Source organism: Eublepharis macularius, chromosome 4, assembly GCF_028583425.1.
Source record: "Eublepharis macularius isolate TG4126 chromosome 4, MPM_Emac_v1.0, whole genome shotgun sequence".
NCBI classification, from domain to species: domain Eukaryota; kingdom Metazoa; phylum Chordata; class Lepidosauria; order Squamata; family Eublepharidae; genus Eublepharis; species Eublepharis macularius.
Window position 1 is genome coordinate 126,872,012 of NC_072793.1, and position 25,182 is coordinate 126,897,193.

The 25,182-nt window shown below is 41.7% G+C and overlaps 1 protein-coding gene across 1 annotated transcript in view; it reads left to right on the top strand.

The window, feature by feature from the left end:
• The window catches only part of NR2C2 (nuclear receptor subfamily 2 group C member 2), an 80,776-nt gene that overhangs the window by 29,310 nt on the left and 26,284 nt on the right, over positions 1-25,182 (top strand). The window contains exons 3-9 of the mRNA XM_054976952.1: positions 6,735-6,845; positions 7,537-7,737; positions 8,340-8,442; positions 12,902-13,081; positions 15,859-16,006; positions 23,355-23,448; positions 24,871-25,004. Of these exons, the coding sequence (XP_054832927.1) occupies positions 6,735-6,845; positions 7,537-7,737; positions 8,340-8,442; positions 12,902-13,081; positions 15,859-16,006; positions 23,355-23,448; positions 24,871-25,004 (971 nt within the window). The remainder of the gene's footprint in view (positions 1-6,734; positions 6,846-7,536; positions 7,738-8,339; positions 8,443-12,901; positions 13,082-15,858; positions 16,007-23,354; positions 23,449-24,870; positions 25,005-25,182) is intronic.

Consider the following 25,182-nt stretch of genomic DNA (forward strand, 5'->3'; position numbering starts at 1 on the left):
ATATCATTGATCCCAAAAGAGGGCCAAGACCTGACTAACGTGAAAAATTATAGACCTATATCGCTACTCAATAATGACTATAAAATTTTTGCGAAGATATTGGCGGAGAGATTGAAGGGGTGGCTCTCGGAAGTTATAGAGGAGGAACAAGCAGGCTTTTTGCCAGACAGACAAATAAGAGACAATTTAAGGACAGTGATCAATGCTATTGAATATTATGACAAGCGTTGTGACAAAGAGGTTGGTTTCTTCTTTGTAGACGCTGAAAAAGCGTTTGACAATTTAAACTGGGATTTTATGTTTGCCACTATGGAAAAGCTACAATTGGGAGAAAGATTCATCAGAGCAATTAAGGAAATTTACAGAGACCAGACTGCAGCAATCGTGGTGAATGATGAATTGACCAAGAAATTGACGATAAGTAAAGGAACAAGACAAGGTTGCCCGTTATCTCCATTGTTGTTCATTCTAGTATTGGAGATTCTGATGATACAAATACGTCAAGATGAGGAAATTCGTGGAATAAAAATAAAGGACTATTCATATAAGGTCAGAGCATTTGCGGATGACATAATGTTAATTGTAGAGGACCCATTGGAGAACATGCCAAGAGTGATAGATAAGATCAAGGAGTTTGGAGACTTGGCAGGTTTTTATATTAACAAAAAGAAGTCAAAGATATTATGTAAAAATATGACTAAGCAGAAACAACAATTATTAACGGAAACAACGGACTGTGAAGTAACAAGTAAAGTGAAATATTTGGGAGTTGAATTAACTGCAAAGAACATAGATCTATTCAAAAATAATTATGAAAAACTATGGACTCAGATAGAGAGAGACTTGATTAAATGGAATAGACTGAATTTGTCATGGTTGGGCAGAATTGCAGCAGTTAAGATGAATGTGTTACCAAGAGTAATGTTTTTGCTACAGACAATACCAATCATCAGAGACTCTAAACAATTTGAAAAATGGCAGAGGAAAATATCAGATTTTGTTTGGGCAGGCAAGAAGCCTCGAGTGAAAGTGAAAGTTTTACAAGATGCAAAGGAAAGAGGCGGAATGCAACTGCCCAATCTGAGACTTTATCATGATGCAATCTGCCTAGTTTGGTTGAAAGAATGGATGACATTAAAGAACAAGAAACTACTAGCCCTAGAGGGATATAAAAAAATATTTGGATGGCACGCATATTTATGGCATGACAAAGTAAAGGTCAACTCGATGTTCCTGCATCACTTTGTACGGAGAAGTCTATACATAATCTGGAAGAAGTACAGAATTTATCTACAAGAAGGAACTCCCTTGTGGGTGGTTCCGTATGAGGTGATAGACCCGAGAGCTGTTGATAATGAACAACAATGTTTAACGTACAAAGAAATAACTAAAACTGAAGCATCCAAACTCAGAATAAAGACACAAGAGGAACTATCACCTAACTACGACTGGTTCCAGTATAGACAGATCAGAGACTTATATAATTCGGACTCTGTAAAGGGAGGTATACGAATAGAGAATTCGGAACTAGAGCAGACCCTTCTTAAAGAAGATAAGAAAAGAATATCCAAGGTATACCAAGTACTGCTGAAGTGGTATACCGAGGATGAGATAGTTAAAACACAAATGGTGAAATGGGCTATAAACTTTAATAAAGAAATAACAATGGAGGCATGGGAATACTTGTGGAAAACTACAATGAAGACAACGACATGTACTAATATCAAAGAGAACATCTACAAAATGATTTATCGTTGGTACATGACACCAAAGAAGATTGCGCTAGGGAATTCGAATACTTCTAATAAATGCTGGAAATGTAAGAAGCATGAGGGCTCCCTCTATCATATGTGGTGGTCGTGTGAGGTAGCTAGGCAGTACTGGGGGGAAATAATAAGAGAAATGAGTGAAATTTTACAATTTCAAATTAATAAGAACCCAGAACTCCTGCTACTGAACTTGGGAATGGAGGGAATTCCAGCCCAATACAGGACATTGATATTTTATATGACAGCAGCAGCTAGACTTTTGTATGCGCAAAAATGGAAAGTACAAGAAGTGCCAACTATTGAAGATTGGATTTACAAATTGCTGTATATGGCTGAAATGGATAAGATGACAAGAAAACTGAGAGATCTGGACTCAGGGCAGTTCAACACAGACTGGGAGAAGCTGAAACAACACCTGGAGAAGAAATGGGAGGTGGGAGGAAAACTGTGGCAGTTTGAGAACTACTGAAGCACTGAAGTAGAGGGGGGAGACTTTACCGGGGGGAGAAGAGATAAATGTGAATTAATAAGCAGTCAGATTAATAGATTGATATATATATAGATATATATAGGTTAACAAACAGAACATAGATAGAAAATAATTAACTATAAGGATTAAATATAAGGATTGATTAACTAACAATATTTTCTATCTTTTTGGTAAGTTTTGTACCAAACTGAATGTCTGAAGATATAGATGAGTCAAATTGATTGACTACGTGATGAGAGATATATAGAATTATTACAAAAAGATAGAATGAGTAATATATAGAGAATAAGTCAAATTGTTTGATATAAATGAATGTATGATCTATATGGTTTATGATATATAGAAATATTTGAAATTGAAAAATGGGATAAATTGTTTATCTAAGATGGAAACAAAGACTTACAGTTTGGGCATACAATGTTAAAAATAGTTAAGGATGTACTGCTTAGAATAATGGAGAATATATATCTGTTTTAGATAGAGGAAGCTAATAAAAGTAAGGGAAAGGGGACAAAGGGTTGGAAAGCTGTTGGAAGTCAACAAAAAGGGGGGGAAAGGGAGGGGGTTAGAGATGAAAAAATGGGGGAAAATTGAATGTAAATGTAAAAATAATGGATTCTAACCCAATAAAAATTTTTTCAAAAAAAACAAAAGAACCTCCTCAGGATACAGTGAAGCCTCCCGCCATTAGCATTCCACACCCTGGGAAACTCTTACAGGATGACTCAGCTCAACCCCACCCCTCTTGAGTAGATACAAATGACCTACATCTTTTCCACACTGTGACACTGAGAGATCTCTGTCTTTTGGTGCTACACCTCTGAAGATGCCAGCCACAGCCGCTGGCGAAACGTCAGGAACTACAATGCCAAGACCACGGCAATACAGCCCGGAAAACCCACAACAACCATCGTTCTCCAGCCGTGAAAGCCTTCGACAATACATTACTGGATCTGTCGGCAGCGTTCGATACAGTCGATTAAGATCTTCTGACTCACTGCCTCGCCGATGTGGGGATACGAGAGACTGCCTTACAGTGGCTCGTCTCTTTTCTCCATGGTTGGGGACAGAGGGTGGTGCTTGGGGAGAAATTGTCATTCCACCACCCTTTGGTGTGCAGGGTCCCACAGGGAGCAATACTCTCCCCATTATTGTTTAACATCTATATGCACCCCCTTGCCCAGTTGGTGCGAAGTTTTGGACTTGGGTGTCATCAATATGCAGATGACACCCAGTTGTATCTGATGATGGACTGCCAGCCCGGCTCAGCCCCAGATGTCCTGGAACATGCTTTCGCAGCTGTGACAGGTTGGTTGAAGCAGAGTCAGCTGAAACTGAACCCAACAAAGACGGAGGTCCTGTACTTGAGCCACGGGGGATTAGGTTCGGGACTCCGGCTCCCGGCCCTCGATGGGGCACCGTTAGTGCCAGTTCCGAGGGTTAAGAGCCTGGGGGTGATCTTGGATTCCTCCTTGAAAATGGAGACACAGGTCACAGCGGTTGTCAGGTCCTCTTTTTTCCATCTGCAGCAGACCAGGCAACTTGTCCCTTACCTGTCATCCCGTGACTTAACTACAGTGTTCCAAGCAACAGTCATCTCTAGGCTAGATTACTGTAACTCGTTCTACACGGGGCTGCCCTACAAAATGCAGCGGCGCGTGTTATTACGAGAGTGCCAAATAAGGCGCATATAACACCGTTCTTACATAAGCTGCATTGGTTGCCAGTGGAGTACCGGATCAGATTCAAGGTTCTGGTATTGACCTATAAGGCCCTGTGTGGACTGGGACCAGCATATCTATGGGACCGTCTCTCCCCATATATTCCCCAGAGGACACTCCAATCACTCGACAAACAGCTGTTGGTGGTCCCTGGCCCCAAGGAGGCCCACCTAGCCTCGACTAGAGCCAGGGCCTTTTCGGTCCTGGCTCCCACCTGGTGGAATGCTCTGTCTGCTGAAATCAGGGCCTGGCAGGACCAACTATCTTTTTGCCGAACCTGCAAGACAGAGTTGTTCCACCAGGCATATGGCTGAGACTGGGCCTCTGCCGGCCTGGAAAAAAGAGGTGTATAAATCTTAATCCTCCCTGTGAAGGCTGTCCACCATCCTGTTTTAAATGTGTTGTTTTTAATAAACATGAATTTTTAATTGTATTTTTAATATGTTGTTATCCGCCCTGAGCCCGCTCGCAGGGAGGGCGGAATACAAATATGAAATAAATAAAATAAATTGTGCAGGGGTTGGACTAGATGACCCTAGAGGTCCCGTGCAACCCTAGGATTCTATGATATTGACCTTCCGTTGTAATAATAGATGCAGCAGATTCTCAGTATTCTCGTCTTTTATTTAAAAAAAATACAAGTCTCTAGTGCCTTCTATTGTGGAGATACGCCTTTTTCCTTATGTCTCTGCAAGGGAAGGGTTTAGAGAGACTTACTATTTTTTTAATGAAAGCTGAGAATTCAGAGAATTTGCTACATCTATTATTACAATGGTAGGTTGATATGGCAATATGAAAATGATGCTTTTAAAAAAAATTGCAAAAGCCCTGATGGCCCAGGGAAGGGGCAGTTCTCGTACTAAAAAAAGAAGTGTGGTTTGAAAAGCACTTAGCCACTGCTGCTCTGGGCTCTGCCCCAATAGAGGTCACTTTGCCCTGCTAGTGCAGGTCTTGGCTCAGCCTGAGCAAGACTCTGTTTTAGATGGAGGGGGCTTAGGTATGGGTGGTGGAGCTGCTCATTTCATTTTTCCTTTTTAAAAATTCAGCCCTTATCTCAATATAAGCACGTACAAAAATAAAGTGGGAGGGGGAGTTCTGTGATGTCACTGGTGATGTAACTGATGATGACAGCACCCTCACTTGAAAATCCTGATTATTTAAGGCACAAGCAGAACAAGATAAACTGACTCCACAATTGTAAAAATGGTAAGGGAGGTCAGACATGCAGAAGAACCGTATCCAAACCTATTCCAGTGCTTGGGGATCAACTGCTAAGATAATAAGGAATAATTTGAGCAAATGGAAAAACCCAGGGACCACTTTGTCTTACAGATCAGCTCTACAGCTGCCTGGACACAGAGTAGGACAAGCTTCTGAGTCTTGGGTACCTGGAGGCTGTGGTCCACTCTTTGCTGGCTTCTCAAATGCCTGTCCATCACATGGATTTATGAATCAACATAGAAAATATTTGTCTGGTGTGAGAGTCATGGCTTTTCAAGCTTCTATTCAGCTGGTCACTTTTATTGCATGAGTAACGTCATAGGGATTGTACCACAGTGTGTAGAAGATACTGGCAGAAGCCTTAGCCACCAAATGATTTATCAGTGGCAGCACTTCTTTATCCACCTCCAATGAGCAGGTTTTCATACTGAAAGCTTCCTACAGTGCTCACAGCTCTCACCAAGTATCCAGTTGAATCCTCCAATCAGTATCCAGAATGCTGCTTCCACTCAAGGTTCTGTTTTTAGTAGCAGTATCATCAGTTCAACATGATCTCTGAGTTGGCTGCACTGTCACTTCACCCAGACCTTCCGTGCTTTTCACAAGGACAAAGTGGTGCTTGGTCATCCTTCATGCCAAAGGAAAATTATGTTTTTCGCAGGAACTCTGCCCTCCTTTATTTTGTCCCATGCTTCATCCTGAAATTTTAAAAAAGTTCATCTAAGAATATTAGTGACAAAAAATTGAAAGGTTAGCAATGTGTCTGGATCAGTTAGAGTTCATTAATAAAAATGTAAAGCAGAACAATGGTTTGTTTTCAATTATTATCAAGGAAACAGTATACCCTTGTTCATGGCTTTTTTTCAGCAGGAACGCGGTGGAACGGAGTTCTGGAACCTCTTGAAAATGGTCACATGGCCAGTGGCCCCGCCCCCTGATCTCCAGACAGAGGGGAGTTTAGATTGCCCTCCGCACTGCAGCACGGAGGGCAATCTAAACTCCTCTCTGTCTGGAGATCAGGGGGTGGGGCCACCGGCCATGTGACCATTTTCTCCGAGGGCAACCCACTGAGTTCCACCACCTCTTTTCCCAGAAAAAAAGCTCTACCCTTGTTTAAAAATAATGGCTAGTGCAGACTAGGCAATAAATGGAATGTACCCCAATCCAAAGAATTTGATATTGCCTAAAATGTTAAAGGCATGCACTTGGCAATTAACAAAACATATGGCAAGGTGAGTCAGCAGGGGTGGGGGGAGTCTTTATTGAACCCCAGGAAGAAGTACTCAGCATAGCAATTTTTAAAATTTTTCAAGACCTCAGCCACCCCTAGTAACTCCATAAACACTGCTGAAACAGCAGAGAGGGAGAAGGTAGCAAAGGAAAGAGGAGGTAGCAGTCAGGGAGAGGATTTCCTTTCCTTCACAGGTTCCTCCCAGGTCCTGCTTGTTGTTTTCTAATATCTGACATATGAGATTTAAAAAAATTCATTATGTTCACATGCAAGAATTTATATTTTTATATGATTCAATATAGGTGCAAACTGTACAGACCACATTATCTGAATCTCCAGTGATGACCAGCCCCTCCCAACGCATCCAGATCATCTCCACAGACTCTTCTGTAGCTTCACCACAGCGCATTCAGGTATAAGGTTTGTTTCTGTAAATGTAGGTTGCACCTAGGTTTACTTTCTGCCTGATAAAGCTGTGTCCCCAGATTGCTCTGCAATAGTAAAACACATTTATTTAAACAGGATTAAACTAAACATGTGGAAGAGAAATCTGTTTTATTGTGTATTTATTTTTATTTATTTTATTTGGATTTCTATTCCGCCCTCCCCAAGAAGGGCTCAGGGCAGATTACAACATATTAAAACACATTAAAATTAATTTATACAGTTAAAACCGTACATAGATTGTTAAAAAATATAATATAATATATTTGCATATAAAATATAGTGTAGTTGTTATTCAAGGAATGAGCAGTCTACAGAACTAAATATTGAACAGTTGTCCATTTTGCTTCATTATTGCTATTGGATATATTTGTTGAAATACTATCACAGATGTCTCATGCTAGTGTTTGCACTGGGTGGGAGGTACATATCTTGAGAAGGGTCTATATTGATTTACATTCTGAGTAGTCACATGCATACACAAAGAACTTTCAAATAAAAGCTTCCCAGTTTTACTAGCAATACGCTTTTGTGACTGAGTTGCACATATAACCTAACAATAGAGAGAGGACAGCATAATTGATAAAGTGATGGAATCTAGTTAGTAGCCAGAAATTATTTGTTAACTTATATGATGAAATATTTCCATTTTTGTTATAGATTGTCACAGATCAGCAGACAGGGCAGAAAATCCAAATAGTGACAGCAGTGGACTCATCAGTATCCCCAAAGCAGCAGTTTATATTGGCTAGTCCAGATGGAACAGGAACAGGGAAAGTCATTCTGGCTGCACCTGAGGCCTCTAATGCCAAGCAACTGATTTTCACCACCACAGATAACATTGTGCCAGGAAGAATACAGGTAAATAAAATCTTCAAAAAGAGATTGTGCATCCACACTTAGTATTTTAAGCAGAATGATATAGTAGTATAGTGTTTATCAAAACAAAATGTTTTGTTTTGTGAGATAATTTGGCAAAGTGTTAAGACCTACAAAGGAAACAAAAGTTTAATAATTTTTTATTGAAATAATTTATCAAAATAAATATGAATTTTAACAATGATTTTGACAATTGTATCTTACATGGGGAAATGTGTTTTTTCTCCTGGAATGTTTTGTCATGTATAGGCAGATTTCCTCATACAGAGTTATATTATTATTGACTGTTACAACAGATACTGTTACAATCTTTTGAATGATTTCTGGTTTCATCAAAAAAAAAACAACCCTCTGCCATTGGGTAGATACTTTCCAAGTATTTCTCACTGTGTTCTAATTGGTTGCTTCGATTCTTTTCATTATTTTCTAAATAATGCTTTTCTGCTTTGTGTGACATTTTTTATACCTTCTTGTTGCTGCTACTCCTACTTTATACACTTTCTGCTCCCATATTCATCATCTCTTGGTCTTTTCTTAATCTAATTTGAGATTCTAATGGTAAACCTTCCAGTGTTTCATTTTAGATTGTGACAGACTCTGCCTCTGTGGAACGTTTGTTGGCTAAAACTGATGTTCAGCGACCACAAGTAGTAGAATATTGTGTTGTCTGTGGAGACAAAGCATCAGGTACATTATTGTAAGGAGCGAATTGTGGTAATTTACATTGTCAAAATGTCATTTGAGATGTACATATATGAAACATGGATTTTGACTGTACAGTGTTGTTAATTCTGTTAGCAGTACTCAAATTAGACATTGGTCCAGTGGGGTGTGACTCTCCTCCTACTACTAAGAGTAACCTGTGTGTTGGAGACCTTGTGAAAAATGTTCTTGCATGAGGTACAGAAAGGCTTCTGATCAATATAAGTTACCTGGCCATGGAGGAGGGTGCCTGATACAGCAGCAACAGCATCTACACCAAGGCCTGTTCTGCATGGTGAATTTTACATCGAGCTTTCTGCGTATTCAGCCCATAAGGATTGAATCTGCTTTATTCATTGATTCTGGCCCCATGCTGCTTTGATTCTTTAATTCTACGCTTCGAGGGAGTTGAACCGAAGTGGTGTTTTTTATTATTTCTGCACTAGAAAAATGTCCATATCTGCTGCAGGCTTTGAGGACAGTTTTTTCAGTGGATCAGCTGAGGACTGGTCAGTTTCCTCAGTTGGTAACTGAAGAAGCTTACAAAGATTAATGGCAACAACATTGCAGTGTTGCAACTGTGCCATTTAATTTTTTAAAAAATGCCAGAAAAAAACTTGATTGGTTGCTGTTCAACCAATCAGGATGCAGAGGAATAAAGAGAAGGGTAAAAGGCAGGGCCTCACACCAAAGAAAGCATTCTGTGCTTCCACAAAGCCCCAGTTTGACTACTGGGAAAAAAAAACCATTGGGGTATATGTGCACAGACAAAAGTTGGGGAAAGATTAATTCTGCAGCAGTTGCAGCCTTTCTCCGTGCAGAATGCAAAAACGTCTGGGAAGCAGTTTGGAGACTGAATCGAGGTATTTTGACCATGCATACAGAACTCTGGAGAGAAATTAATGCAGTATGGGGCCAGAACCAATGAAAAAACCCGGTGCAGAAAAGACACAAAAGAGGAAGGTTAAAATTAATCTCTGAGCGAGCTGCTCTGTATCCTGATCTCTGTGCTCACAGGTTACAAGACTACTGCTCAAACAATCCTTAACTGGACAAGTGTCCAGCCCCCAGAAAATGCCATATTTACTACTGAAGATTATTCTAGATATATTCTGCCCCACTGTTTATATACCACATCAGCTACAAAACCAAAAGGAGGGGAACTGCAACAAAACTGAAAACCTAAAATAAAAACAAATATGTCTCCACACACAACTGAAAAACACCCTAAATTCATATATTAGTATCTTTCAATAAATAAAATACATCAACTGAAAAAGGCACTCAAGTTCATATAAATGTACAGTACATAAAATACACCTTTAATTATGGCAAGTAGACAAGACAAAAACAAACATATTTTGACAGCCATCTTCATTAGTGGTCAGAATTAAACCATACAGAGTCACAAGAATCCATCATTCCAACCAACCCAAACTAAGTGTGAGGTCAAGTCCACCCTGCACATTATCAAGAAGTAATAAAGCTGAAAAATAAAAATATATTTTAAAGTATTATTTCTTTGTAGTGTACAGGTTATACTTGTCTTCACACTTACTATATGCTGGTTGCAAGGTATTTGTATGTTTCATTTTGACCACTGATCACAGTTGCTGAAATGCAATTAGTTTTTGTTATTGTGTTCTTTCCTTGCCATAATTAAAGGTAATTTTATGTATTGCATATGGGTAGAAATTTGTAGAAATTTTTGTTTTTTTATATATTATGAGTACCCTTATTGGTTAATATGTTTTATTTTTGTATATGTACTTAGGGTGTTTTTTAATTGTGTTTGGAGACCTATACATTTGTATATATATTTTTCTACAATGATTGGTTTTCAGTTACCACATTAGCTATTTATTTATTTATTTATTTATTTATTTATTTATTTATTTATTTATTTATTTATTTATTTATTTATTTATTTTAACTTGTCTGCTGCCTCTCCACCATTTAGTGCTCAAGACACTAATATAGTTTAACTTTTGATTTCATTCCTGTCCCTCAATGTTTCCTGAACTATGTGGAATAAAAATATAATTTAGTCAGGATTTAGTCAGGGGTGTACACCCCTCTGGAGGCACAGGCAGTATAGCAAGTACACTGGAATCCATAGCAATCCTGACAACATTCAGCCATCAGGCAACAGCAGCCAATGACACTTTTGTGAATGGCATGCGGGCACAGTCACTCACCAGCTGCTGATCTGGCCACTACCCCTCAGTGCCACTCTCCCCCCACCCATCCCATGGAGAGTCAGCAGGCAGGGAGGAAAGACCCAGTAACCATGCAGCCCCAACGAAGGCACATGGCCTGAGAAGCCACCTCCTCAGTCCATAGGAGAAGGGCATCCATGAGGCAGACAGGATGCCTACCCCTTTCCCAACAAGGGGCTGATTGGCAGCAAAAGTACATGCCTGCTCCAACTCACACACATCCTTCCCCCTCCCCCACAAAAGTAAAAGTAGAAAGACAAAAAAAGACTGAGGCCAACCTTGAACCTTCAACCAGCCCTCCATTCTCACGAGCAGCATCATAACCACTGGGGCAAGAGGGAAGATTCAAAGGGAGCATGCCAGCAAGCACTGGGTACCCCATTGAAGCACCAGCCATAGGGGACCAGGCAGAGAATATTGCACAGGGAGAAACAGCTCAGTGGGAAGGCACTGGGATAGCATAGCCAGGGCTCCTGGTTCAGTCCTCACATGCGGAGAGGTGAGAGGAATGCAAAAGCCCCAGAGCTAATATTTTGTTCCTGCAAATGGCAAAAGAGGGTACAGGATGGCCTACCTACTGGGCTGCCTGAGAGATCCCTCAGTTTGGCTGGGATGCTACTCCACAATCTACCCTCTACTGTGCCCATGGCAGCAGCTCCCTTGCATCCACCAGCGATCCCCTGCCCCAACTAACACCTCCCTCTGTCCAGTATGGCACCTGTGCCTTTGTGAGCTGCTCCCAGGGCCCATGAGGAAACAGACTGAGCTGTCCTTAGCACATATGAATGACTTAGACTTCCACGTTGAAAAACTTCCTGAGGCAGGATGGTCCAGGAGGTGGCCTAGAACCAGTGACTGGGCAGAGTGGCAGGAAAAGCAATGGTCACACTCCCCAGTCTCCCTGTTGAATCACTGCCCGCACAGAAGTAAAACAGGGACATATGCAGTAATGGAAAACAGCACAGACGTGCTAGCCATAGCCATTCCTGTGGCACCCCATCAGGGTCTGCAGTCCCACCCCCTGAGGGGGAGGCATCTGCTAGGAGATCCTCCCTGAGGTGCATGCTATTGCCATCCAAATGACATTTATGAAAACTAAGAGAAAATGCTCTCTAGCTGCACCTGATCGATCCAGTGCTGCTGCATGAGGCCCTGATCCTGCAAAGCAATGGGTCACAGGGTTGTTTGGGCAGCTGATCCACAGAACGAAGCAATTACCAGGTAACCCAAATCACAGCTGTGCCCTGTCCTTCATATGGAAGAACAACCTGACAAGGTAGTATCCTAACAATCCAGTGCAGGGCTGCAAGCATCCCTGCCCTCCCATCATAGGCAGCTCTCCCAGGGACACTTCCCTTGGGCGCATGCCCCATTGCATGACATGGGGCATACTGCTCGGTAGGTGTGGCTTGGATCGCCCCCATAAGCACACACTACTTAATGGCTTTGGGTGTGGGAGCCAGTATAGTTGAGGTGGACCTGGCCTCATGTGAAGGGAACGGGGAGGCACATGCAGATTCCTGGGCTGGGGTGACTGGATTCCACACCTGCTTACCTCTCAGTGTATGGTAGCCCTTTGGATTGAAGCTCCAGAGTTGGGGTACCTGTTAGGGATTTGAAATGAGATACATCAGTCACACAGCCTGGACTTTGCTCTCCCCCTTGGGTGTTAGAGCTAAGTGCCCCCTCTGTGCCTCTCCTGTCACTTAGTGCAATGCAGCACATTCTAAGCCTGCATGGCAGAAAGTTCTGAGACAAGAGTCTCATGTCAGAATCCCTACCCAATGAGCCATAGGATATCCTAGTTGAAGTTTATGTAGTGCAGGGGGGGCAATGATTGGGTGATGGGGACAGGGTTTGGCTACCACTGTGGGAGGTGGTGATTGGTTGCAGGTGTAGCCAGCATCCTATGCTATGCTGCAGTATTTGCATGGAGCCATGCCTGTATATAGGCCTTTCCCAGTGTATGGGTGCCTATGGGTTATGTCTGGTAATGCTGTTAAATAAATGCTCTTAAAGTGCTGGGAGATGCTTTGATCCTAGAGGATTTTCTTCTTGGAAAAATCTCCCTAATTTGTATCTGAGTATTATTTTAATACTATCAAAAATGTGAAAGAACTGAAAAAGAAACCCAAGGAATAATTGAGCAATATGCCCTGCTTATTACAAAAATAGTTGTGAAATCTTCCTTCTTGTTATATATGCATTCATATTTTTTTTACTAGGTCGTCACTATGGTGCTGTCAGTTGTGAGGGATGCAAAGGCTTCTTTAAAAGGAGCGTGAGGAAAAATCTGACCTATAGTTGCCGTAGCAACCAGGATTGTATCATCAATAAACACCATCGGAATCGCTGCCAGTTTTGTCGGCTAAAAAAATGTCTTGAGATGGGAATGAAAATGGAATGTGAGTCTTCAGCACACAAATTGGTTTTATGTCTATAAAACGTTAACAACGGATATAGTTGAATGTTATTTAAGGGCTACTTTGTTGCTGTGAATAAAATCGATTTTAAAGATTTTTCTATTATATTTTATTAAGTTTTCATTATCCCAAATGGGATTTTTAAATGCTGTTATTTGGATCATTTTCTTAGGGAGCATTTAAAATGTATTAAGAGTGCAATCCTAAGAAAACATTTCTGGGATTAAGCCCTACTGAGTAGACTCAGTAGCATTCTGAGTAGACTTGTTTGGGATTGCCCTGTTAATTGCTTACATTTTGGGGGTCTTCAGCACAGTCACATCTGTGGATTAGATAATAATAGTCCAGTAAAAGCACTAACAAAAGGCTAAGACTCTATTCATAGTTTAAAGGTGCATGCTGTGGGTCTCTTAAGAAAGGGATTGTGTTGGAACCTAACACACACAGGGCATACAACAGGGCAGAGCATAGGAACACAGCATTACTAAGGAAGGCATGGCTTGAAAAGAAGCAAACCAGTAATTTCTTGGGGGTTCACATCAGAAGTTCAAAGCATAGTCTTAAAAATGTAAGCACAGTAAGACTGGCCATCTTTAACTAATCTGAAGCTGTTTTGTGAGTAGTTTCTAAGTCTGGTCTTGTGTGTCTGCAGAAATATGTTATTGATTCAGGTATAATTTCTAACTTGTCTAAGTAGAGTATTTTATATAGACCTAAAGGTTTAGCCACAGGCATTCAAATACAGAAAAAACAAATCCACCTCTCACAGATAACAATACCCACCAAAACCTATTTTGTCTTTATTCATCTTTGATTTGGTAGCTGACAGTTTCCAGGTAGCAATTCATAATTGGACCTCCTTGACATTGAAAAAGAGAATGAGGTGCCATCAACATTTTAATGATAGTAGATTCTAAAAACATGGATAATCTTCCTAAATCTGCATAAATGTTAAATAACATGGGTGATTGATAGAACTGAACCTTGGATTCGGTTTCGTTTTCCCGGCCATGTCGGATGTTCCTCTCCGCAGGCTCGGGGGGAACTGTCTGAGCAGGCTGACTGGGCGGTTGACCCGCGAGGGTTAACCTCCAGGACTCCCAGGGAGGGAGCCTGGATCCGGGGCGCTGCGGGAAGAACCCTCTGGAAGCAATGCAGGGGGTAAATTGCCCGTTTGCCCCAACGGAGGCCGGCAGACTTGCGCAGCACCGCGTGTGCGGCCGGGCCATGGAGAACGGCAATAAGCAGATTTAAGGTGAAGACCTGTAAGTAAGCGAATCCCTTCTGATTTTTAAGCGTATGCGAAGGATCGGTGGGAATTGAAGCTAAAAGGCGCAGACTTCTTCCCCTGCACCGAGTTTCGGAACTAAGTTGGCGCCCCCCCTCCCCTAAGATGGCGACGAGAAAGCAGAGCCCAGCAATGAGTAAATCGATGACGGCAACGCTACAAGGGAAGGGAGAAACGCTGGAAGAGCTGGTGAGACGAGCAGTTTTCGATGCTGTGCAGCCTTTTGTAGCGAAACTGAATGAAATGGGGCAAAAGGTTGATTCTGTGGAGAGCGAGGTGAAAGCCATTAAAGAAACAGCGACCGGAGCAGAGCAGTCTGCACACGAGAACGCAGTACTCATGAAAGCAACAAGTAAGGAAGTGAAGCTTTTGGAGAATCAAATAATAGGATTACAAGTGGTCTGTGCCCAAACGGTATTGCGTCTTTAAAATGTAAAAGAAGAGCAAAGTGAAAATTTAAAAGATTTGGTGTCTGGACTTTTGGCGCCATTCGCAAAGGCAACCAAAGAAGAGATTAAAAACGATATCTTGGAAGTTCGGCGGACATCTTCAAAGTATGCAATGAAGCGGCAGCTGCCTCGTGAGATTATTATTGACTTTTCATCTAAGAAGACTCGGGACACCATCTTATATAATTTGTATAATGTGGACTTGGACTATTTGGGCAATAAGGTTAAAATATTGAAGGATGTTCCATTTTTGGCTCGTAAAAGGAAATTCAAGTACAAGGGACTTGCGGCTTCCTTGAGGAAATGCGATATAAAATATAAATGGCTGTTTCCAGAAGGCGTCTGGTTCAGATATAAAGATCAAACCTACAAGATTACATCGGACGTGCAGCTGACAGAGTTTTTGTTTAACCATCAGGAGTTTCAGCAGGAAGAAAGTTCGAAGTCTGAAGGGGAAAGTGGGGGGGAGGAGAGAGCGGGCGCAGCTGCTCCAGCTGCGCAGAGAGAACTGAGACCGAGACGCAAAGGGGGGGGGGAAGAGGTGCTGATCCTGATTATAATTTGTATTGTATAAGACCTACCAATCTGATAGCATATTAGAAAGTTAACTCTTAAGAAAAATTGCAGTATGAAGGGAATACAAGATATGTAGTGTCTGTTGTTTGTATGTTGATTTGTCCTTTTCCCAGTTTTCCCTTCCCCCTTTTTTTTTCTTTCCCTTCCCCTTTATACTTTTGTAGTTTTCTGTAGTTTTTTATGTTAGATATTGAAAAAATAAAAAACTTTATTAAAAAAAAAAGATAGAACTGAACCTTGAGTAACCCTGTGAGATAAAACCCATGGCTGAAAACTAATTGCCTATCATCATCGTTCTGAGACTATCAGAGAACTAGAACCAGCACAAACTGGACTAAACAGAGAGCAGTGCAAGTTTGCAGTCCTGCTTTAACAAATATATATATATACTTTTTATAATCCTTTGTATACATATTTATTTTCAAATTTCTATACTTGTGGTGTAGCTGTACAGAGTGAAAGGAAGCCTTTTGATGTGCAGAGAGAGAAACCAACCAATTGTGCTGCTTCAACAGAAAAAATCTATATCAGAAAGGATTTGAGAAGTCCTCTAATAGCAACTCCAACTTTTGTAGCTGATAAAGATGGAGCTAGGTAAGTGAAAAAAATATGCCTCATTAAGGTCTATGCAATCTAGACCTCTTGGGAAGTCAGATTATGAATATTTTGTGGGCAAAAATAGAATTCAAAATGTAATTAAATGAAATTGTGTTCAGGGCCAGTTGACATATTTTTTCCTTCTTTTAAGCTTTCCACATATATTTGGATAATATACACCAAGCCTTATCCTGACCTGGAGAACCCAGGCAAGCCTAGCCCTGTCAGATTTTGGAAGCTAAGCAGAGGCAGCCTTGGTTAGTAATTGGATGGGAGACCTCCAAAGAAGACCAGGGTCATTTTGCAGAGGTCGGCAATGACTATAACCATCTCTGTTCATCTCTTGCCTTGAAAACCGCAGCAGGGGTTGCCATGTCTGCTGTGACTAGACAGTACTTTCCATCACCGCCACACCAGGCCTTGAACCACCATAAAAATGTAGGAGCCAGACTTACTTTTCAGCATTTAGGATTGTGTATGTTAATGAACACAAAACAAAACCGAATGCTAACCTCTTAATATTTTTGCATAATTGTATTAAAGTTATGGCAAAATGTCATGGTATATAAATAGTTATAGGGATAACCCTGGTTGTCATTACCCTCTCTGATTCTCATTGATCATCCTTCGTGTTCATGTCTCTGAGTTTTATTTTATATATAACTATATGTATTTTTAAGATTGTTTTAACATGTTTAATGTTTTTATTGTTTGCTGCCTTAGGGCCCTCATTTGGTGGAAAGGTGGCTTAAAAATGTTTTAAATCAATCAGTCAATCAATCGATCAGTAAGCTTAGCCTAACTTCTCCCCAGGTTCTTATAATTCCATTATTGCGTGCCTTTGTTATAATAATAGATTTTCCCACATACACCCAAGAAGACATGCAGGGACACCATATGTAGATCAGAATTCCCTTCCTTTTCTTCTTGCACTCTCCTCCTTTTTCACAAATGAAGATACAGTCCCTTCCCCTTCTCAACAAACCAGGCACATTCCTCCATCAACTATTCAGTCCGAAAGGAAACACATGGTTTACCCAAGCCATCCAGCTCCCTGTTCATAGCCTGGGGTAATCAAGGCAGGCAAGTGGGAGTCTTATCTGCTTTGTGAGAAGGCAAGAGATGTCATTGACATATATACATAAGAGAAAAGAGATATTAATTGTGCTACAAAGAAATAAGGTAAAAGCTTGAATTTTACTCAGGCACACATGCACACAGATACAAACAAACAAACACATACCTAGGGCTAGCTATGTTGCTGCAGTGTAAAAAGTGAAGCTCTGTAAACAGCCTTAGCAGGGTGCCTCAAAGGAAGGAGAGGGACCCTGAACTTGGGGGTGCATCAGCTTATACTTCCTTTTCTGCCCGTGTTGTCCTTCTTCCCTAGGATTGGCTTGCTTCATCTCAGACTAGGTTTTAGAGATGGGCATGAAACAGGAAAAAAAATCCTGAGTTTCATGGTTCGTCACGTTCCACGAAACATGACCTTTCACAAAATCATCCCATTTCGCGAAACAATTCGTTAGGTTCGTGATTCGTCATGTCCTGGGGCCCTACAATGGCATCCTTCATACCCAGAGATGCCAGACTCACAAGGAGATTTCAGCAGGCTCTACTCCAACCACCCTCCAAGTAGCTCTCTTCAGGCTCTCTTTGCTGATTTTTCCCAATCGGCCCCAAAAGTCACGGATTTCGTGAAAAACACAGTCCCACAAAACGTGTTTTTACGATACTTGAATTGGCCCGATTTGTCGTGAAATTTGAGTCGTATTTCCATTTGTGTCCATGTCTACTAGGTTTGTTCCTGCCACCTAAGAGGATTCTCAGCTACCTAGTGTTACTTTTGGCACTTGTAGATAAGAGAACCAAGAACCCCTTATTTTCCTTTTATCTATGAGATACTCACAGACTCACTGAGATTAGGGCCTGCAAGTTACAAATGGTACTAAGGATCCTGCACTATGATTATGGCTACCAGCTGTAATCTTGTGCAATTGATAAAACATCCCATATGCCCACATTCCAATCTGGAAGAACTGAATAAAGGGGAGAATGAAAATGGCTGCAATTCTGCTGCCTGGGCAGGCCTCAAATCAGAGAAGAGTCAGGGTTGCTTTTAACCTTACAGCTTTAAAAAGTTGTGTTCAATACAATATTGGAACCAGTATAGAAAGCAACTGGTTGGGAATGAAGTCATCACTTACTATTGAATGGTATAAAGTTTACATATGAACAAGGAAAGACAAGACTTGTATGGTTTTTATGTCATACAACAAAACATCCTGATATAAAATGATAAATAAGCTTGGGATTGGATGCAGCCTGCTTTTTTGCTTAGTGTCTGCCCTTATTCCACATGGCTTTTGTCCATGCATATCCTGTGATTCCAAATACAGCCTTTTTGGTGGTTGAAGGGGATTTCCTTTCTTTTTCACCAATGGAAGAACTGGTAGATCCAACCTTTGTACTTCAACTGAGAATTGTTAAGAGACACTACAACAAAATCATTGTTGAAAATACTAATGAAATTTCTTGGCAATGTGGCGCCTGGGATTTCTCAAGTCCTGATGCACACATTAAGTCATGATACATTCATCATCAACATCAACACTTTGATAATAGGTCTGGCTTATTTTTGGACTTATGTGCTCTTCCCTATTCCTCTTCCCTTCACACACACAGCTGAGCTGAGATTGAAGACTTCCAGGTTTTTTAAAAAAAACTTTAGTTTGACATGAAGTCTGAGTTCAAGTACTTTAACAAACTGTAGTTTACTTCTTACTTAAATTCTAAACTAGGATGGTTTTGAATCCTGAATTGTAGGCAAGAAAGAAACAGTAGTTTGTTAAGCTGCTCAAATTGGGACATCACCACAAACTGGTTTTTTTTTTTAAAGCAAGAAATCTTCCATATCAGCTGTGTGCACAACCCATGGGATCCATACATAAATGAGCTTTTCAAAGAACGCAGACACAATCAAGCAAATGATTATTGTGTTTATATATCAATATGAGAACAGCCAGTGTTCGCGCTTGTGACAGACATGACTAGTTCCATCTTTACCACTCCTGAAGAACAGCCAATGAAATCTGGCAGAATACTGGGGTTAGAGACAGTTAGAATCTGTTAAGGCAGTTAGCGAAAGGGAGAGAAGATTTTGAAGCTGCTGGAGGGTAGCAGAGATCATAGCTGGCTGTTGACACTTGTTAATTTATATTACAGCGATCCACTGTTATAAGAGTGTGGGATTATATGTGCACCTCTTAAAACCAATATTTATGTTTTAAATCATTCCTGTGTTAAATGTCTTGTAAATAAGAGTTATTCTGATTTTTTCGTTAACCCTGGCTGCCTGAAGTATGTCAGTCCTTGGCAAATAAATCCCCAAGTTCTCCACATCAATCACACAGGTGCTTTGGTTGAAGTTACTTTTATTAGAGATCTATCAGGTTCAAGGTGCTCAGGCAGCGAAATTGGCAGAAGTGACATATTGAGGGAAAGCATGGTTAGTTATAGGTTAATGTCTCGCCCCCAGGTTAGTAGCCCATTGAAATTCTGGCACCAATGCCAGAGACAAAAAAGTATCAGAGTTTAGACTACGACAGACCACAATAGCAAGTTGGGTATGAAATAATCCCCGTTCTCAGGGAAGATACAATTCAGAGTAGTTGCATCTGGCCTCAAGGCCATTAGCTCCAGAAGTGAAAGTGTTTAACTTCAAAGCAGAGATAACACACTGAACTTCCAAATAGCAGGCATTGAAAGGTACTCAGAACTCTCCATAGTGTCAGAGGATTAATAGGTTGCACATAACATACACATGGCATGTACTGCAGGCAGGTAAACATGACAAATGTATTGTCGAAGGCTTTCACGGCCGGAGAACGATGGTTGTTGTGGGTTTTCCGGGCTGTATTGCCGTGGTCTTGGCATTGTAGTTCCTGACGTTTCGCCAGCAGCTGTGGCTGGCATCTTCAGAGGTGTTGCACCAAAAGACAGAGATCTCTCAGAAACGTCAGGAACTACAATGCCAAGACCACGGCAATACAGCCCGGAAAACCCACAACAACCATCAAACATGACAAAGTTGTTGGCTGAGAGGAAATAAAACACAGACATGAACATCAAGCATTCTGGGCATGACAAATGGCCTAATTGAACTAAATGGTGACAGTGTATAGACAGAGTAGTCCTAGGTGCTAGGTCCAATAGTCCTAGGTGCTATCTGGGTGAGGAGAAGTGAATATAGGGAGCTGGCTACTTGACTGGTGGAGCCTCTGGGAAGAAGAGACAGAGGACCCGGTGTGGATTTGGTTCAGCTTATGACACAGTCTCCAGGCCTAGATTATGGGGAAAGCTGAAGAAGTATGGCATTGAATCACGTCTCCTTTATGTAATATAACTATACAGCTATCCTACTTCCCAGGTTAGATGTGGAGATTCAGGACATCTATCTGAGTAGAGATGGGCACGGAACAAAAAACCCCGAACCACATGATTCAAGGTTCATAGCATTCCACAGAACATCGAACCACAAACTTCCGACCTTTTCCCAGTTCGTGGTTTGTTGTTCTGTGGCATTTCAATTGCCCTGCACCAGCTGCTGAAGCTGCTGAAGCTGGTGCAGGGCGTTTGAAACAGACCGCCCCTTTCTTCTGCTGCCTGGCAGCAGAAGAAAGAAGCTGTCATTTCACAGACCTTGCGCTGGAACCGGCGTGGGGTCTGTGAAATGACAGCTTCTTTCTCCTGCTGCCAGGACTGTCAGTTTTACAGACCCTGTACTGTTCCAGCCCGGGGTCTGTGAAACTGACAAACTGACAGCCCGGGCAGCAGGAGAAAGAGGCTATCAGTTTCACAGACCGCACGCCAGTATCAGCCCATCTGCTGAACCCCGCACAGGGTTGGTGAAACGGACAGCCCCTTTCTCCTGCACAGGGGCTGTCAGTTTCACAGACCCCGTGCTGGATTCAGCCAATGGGCTGAAACTGGCGCGGGGTCTGTGAAACTCCGAACCCGGCCACGGAATGGATGGAAATATTCATTTGTTCTGTAAACACGCGTTCCCATGGAACGTATGTTTCGGTGCAAACGAACCAGCCATTCCATACGGAATTTTGTTCCGTGGTTTGTTTTGTGCCAATCTCTATATCTTAGACATTTTCCTTAGATAAAGGCATCAAGAAAGGGTGTATTCTTGCACCCTTGCTGTTTAACGTGTATATAAATGATCTTAGATCCTGCCTCCTGAGGAATGCTTGCCATCTTCCATATATAGCTAAGTGTGAAATTCCAATCCTTTTGTATGCTGATGATGCAGTGATAATGTCCAGATCAGTTGTAGGACTCCACAAATTGATTAAAAGAGTATTACTGTTACCATGAAGGCTTGTCTATTGATGTAGTGAAATCCAAGGTAATGATATTTAGTAAAGGGGAAAGGGAAAAAATCTTCAGATGATAGTATAGCAGGCCATTCTGTGGAACAAGGTAACCAATTTAAATACCTGAGAATCCATTTTGAAGCATCCCTTGCATAGAAAACACATTTTGATTTGGTAAGGAATACTGCCTTGAGAGTAGGGAGGACAATTGTAAAATATTTTTATACAGCAGGAGGTAAATTTGTCCCCTTGGCCTTAAAGGTATATAATGCCAAGGTTCTAAATCAATTTTTGTATAGCACAGAAATCTGGATTCAGGTTGCTTCTGAGAGAATGGATTACAGCCAGTATGATTTTTTCCAACTCTTATTGGCTACTCCCAGATGTGTTTCAGGAATAGCTCTGAGAGCTGAATTGGGCAAAATATTGTTGGAAGCTAAGGCATGGATAAAAGCATTTCTTTTAGAAGTAAAGATTTTAAAATCTGAGGAAGGGCCCACTTTACTTGGACTCATTCAAGCTGGTAAATATAATAGTCAATGGGATCAACTACTGGGAAAGAAAATGAAATGCCTACGAATAACATACAATATGAACAAGACTACAGAGACCAAAGATATAATTAGGCAAATAACTAATGTGTGTCCGGAAGTTGGACATTACTAGTATGTCTGTTAGGGCACGGAGAGTATGCTCGACCAGGGGCGGAGCAAGGGTTTGCCTCGCTCGCGGCCGGCCGGCCGGGCGCCCCCACGGGCGCGCGCGCGCGCGCGCACCGGCCTGCGTGATGACGTCACGCGTGACGTTATCACGGGAGCGCACGCGCCGCCGCCGGCCCGATTGCTGCGGCGGGCGGCCTCCGAGCTCTCCCGCTCGGTTGCGTGCGCCGCCGCAGATGCCTGCCCGCGGTGGCTGCGCCTGGCCAGGGGCTTGTGCTGGTGGCAGCAACGGCGCGGGGTGGGAGGGATAGGAGGCTGGTGCTTTGTGGCGCGCGCTCCCGCCCGCCGAGCCTCCTCCAGCGCTCCCTCCGGCACCCCGCGCCTGCGGCCACCGCCTACCTGGCCTCTATAGGCCCGCCGCCCCTGTGCTCGACTCTTAGATATTACCCTCCTGATGCAACTACTGAAGTATTTTTGTCATCTGACAGTACCAAAGCTCAGAAGAGCTTTTACACTGGCAAGAATTGATGATAATGATGCCCTTCCATTGTTAGTTTTGGAGGGTAGATACAAGAAAGTACCATATGCAGATGCCCATATGATAAAACTGAAACCATTGAACATATGATTATAGAGTGTTCCATATTTAATGAGTTAAGGGCTAGCTTAATCATCCCTCTACTTAAAAATGTGGAACTACCTAATATGAGAGCCCAGGTGACGTGGTTACTATCGGATACAAATGATTCCATTACTCTTTCTGTGGCAAAATATATATGGGCAATAATTAAACATCAGAGACATGATATCAAGTAAAGTTCTTCCCATTTTAATTTCTGCTTAAGGCAATAGCTGTATGAGCAGTATTAGAGAGAGAGCGAGAGAGAGAGAGAGCTCCCTTTACCTAATAGTCCTAGGCACTATCTGGGTGAAGGGTAGTGAATATAGGGAGCTGGCTGCCTGTCTGGTGGAGCCTCTGGGAAGAAGAGACAGAGGACCCAGTGTGGATTTGGTTCAGGACAGGTAGTGTATTGTGACTGGCCTTAATTGGCTGTGAAGCCCCAAACCCGTATAAAGAGATTTATGGTGGGTGGCAGTGTGTTAGGGACAGTCACTGCATTTTAAATGCATCTTCAGAAACAGAAGACATTCTGTAGACAAATCTGATTCATCTCAAAATTGCAAGTCACAAAACTGCTATTTCACAAAAGTACTGTTCCTCATTATATACAAGGGAAATGGTACAGCTCTATAATAACATAATCCTTATTCTTGCATATGCTTTTTCCCATTTTTGGACAGATCAACTGGTCTTCTTGATTCAGGGATGCTCGTAAATATTCAGCAGCCGCTAATACGGGATGATGGTACAGTTCTCCTGGCTACAGATTCCAAGGTAGGCTCCCTAATCTACCTTATACAACTAATGTTTTGTTCAAAAAGTTGCTTTCTTCTTAGATGTGCTTAATGACAATGCCCTAATTCCTTAGAATCATTACTCAGTCCAGCTTCTTCTGATCAATTATTTGTCTTTAAATTATCCTTTATTTAATTTTAAAGTTACATAAAGTTACATAAAAGTTGCACCTTTACCAGGACGCAGGAATGATTTGTTTCCCTTAAAGTCTATTATTGATGGTGCTAAGCTCCTGAAGAAGCAGGCGCGAAATCTGTTCGCAGCCGGCCTCAGATTGAGAGCATTCCATCGGGGTACGCCTTATGGCTACATCTTTGCCTTAAGAAACACACCAGTCTGCCGTTACATACTCCATGGGAAGTACACCGTTCCATCGTGAGAAACATTACGAAAAAAACTCTGAATTAATCACTGTTTGGGAACTTAAAAGAAAAATATAAGAGAAGTTTTCGGACTTTAGGCAGGTTTGGAGGGAGTTGGAGGGAGTTCACTTATGAAAGATTCAGCATGGAATTGTATAATGAGACTAATTTTGTATAAATATATTTAAGTATCTATGAGCACTTTGCACTTTGTATACTTTGTGGAATATTTGAAATTGTGTATCAATATATGAAATTGATTTTTGGTATTCTGTGGGTGTTGTTACTTAACAATTTAGCCATCCAATTGACAATTACTTGTAAGCTGGAAGATATTTCCTCCAAAGAAGCCATTTCAGAGTTGCTTGTAGATATTTTGGTGAAACTCTCTTCCAAGTGGTGAAAAGCTTCGCTTAAAGTATTTATGGTTTCGAGAATGTATTGCTTTCCAGCCTCTGCTGGGAGAGTTTCTCTTTACAATAACTCCTTCATCTGCTTCCCTCCTCCCAGAACTCATAGGGGTGGCCGCTTTGCCGGAGGTTAATAAATCACCTCCTAATGAAGCTGGTTAGCTCTCATAAAGTCATAAAACAGTCTCCTTACTTGGTGGGAAAATTCAGATCGCTTTGTTCGGTCTTTCAGACGTCTTTGATATGTCTTGCCAAGAATCTGCTTGTTTATTCACTAATTGGACTTCGGCTTCTGCAGCTTCGTAGCCATATTGGCTTCTTCCCTGGACCTTGCCTCAAGCCAGCGTGAGATCTTCCAGGGGGTTGCCGGTCCCCTTGAGCTCCCTCGCCTTGCTCCAGCCTGCCTCCCCTCTCCGTGGGGGGGTCTTGGGGGCCCGAATTCTCAGGTCCCAAGGTACCAGGAAGATCACGACAGAGAGCTCATAACTCAACTGTCATGCCTCACTGCTTCATTACCCGGAAGTCCTGATCAATTATTTGGAGGGTACCTCAGTTATAAAAAATTGGTTTAGTTGGTGGCTACATCAGTTTACATAATGTCAAATTTTCCCTAACTTCTTTCTTTATAGGCTGAGACAAGCCAAGGTGCCTTGGGAACACTAGCAAATGTTGTGACGTCTCTTGCCAGTCTCAATGAGTCACTTAATAATGGTGATACACCTGAAGTCCAGCAAGAAGAACAATCTGCAAGTGAAATAACTCGGTATGCACCCTATCTTAAAAACACTATCGGTTGATCTGCCAATCACTAAATAATAAATAATAAAATGCAATGGCATACCATGCCTATTAATAATAGACTTTTCCTTTACTTTGAATATCACTGCCTATTTTAATGTTTTATTTATCACAAAAGCATAAGAAGGATCATTCCATTTTGT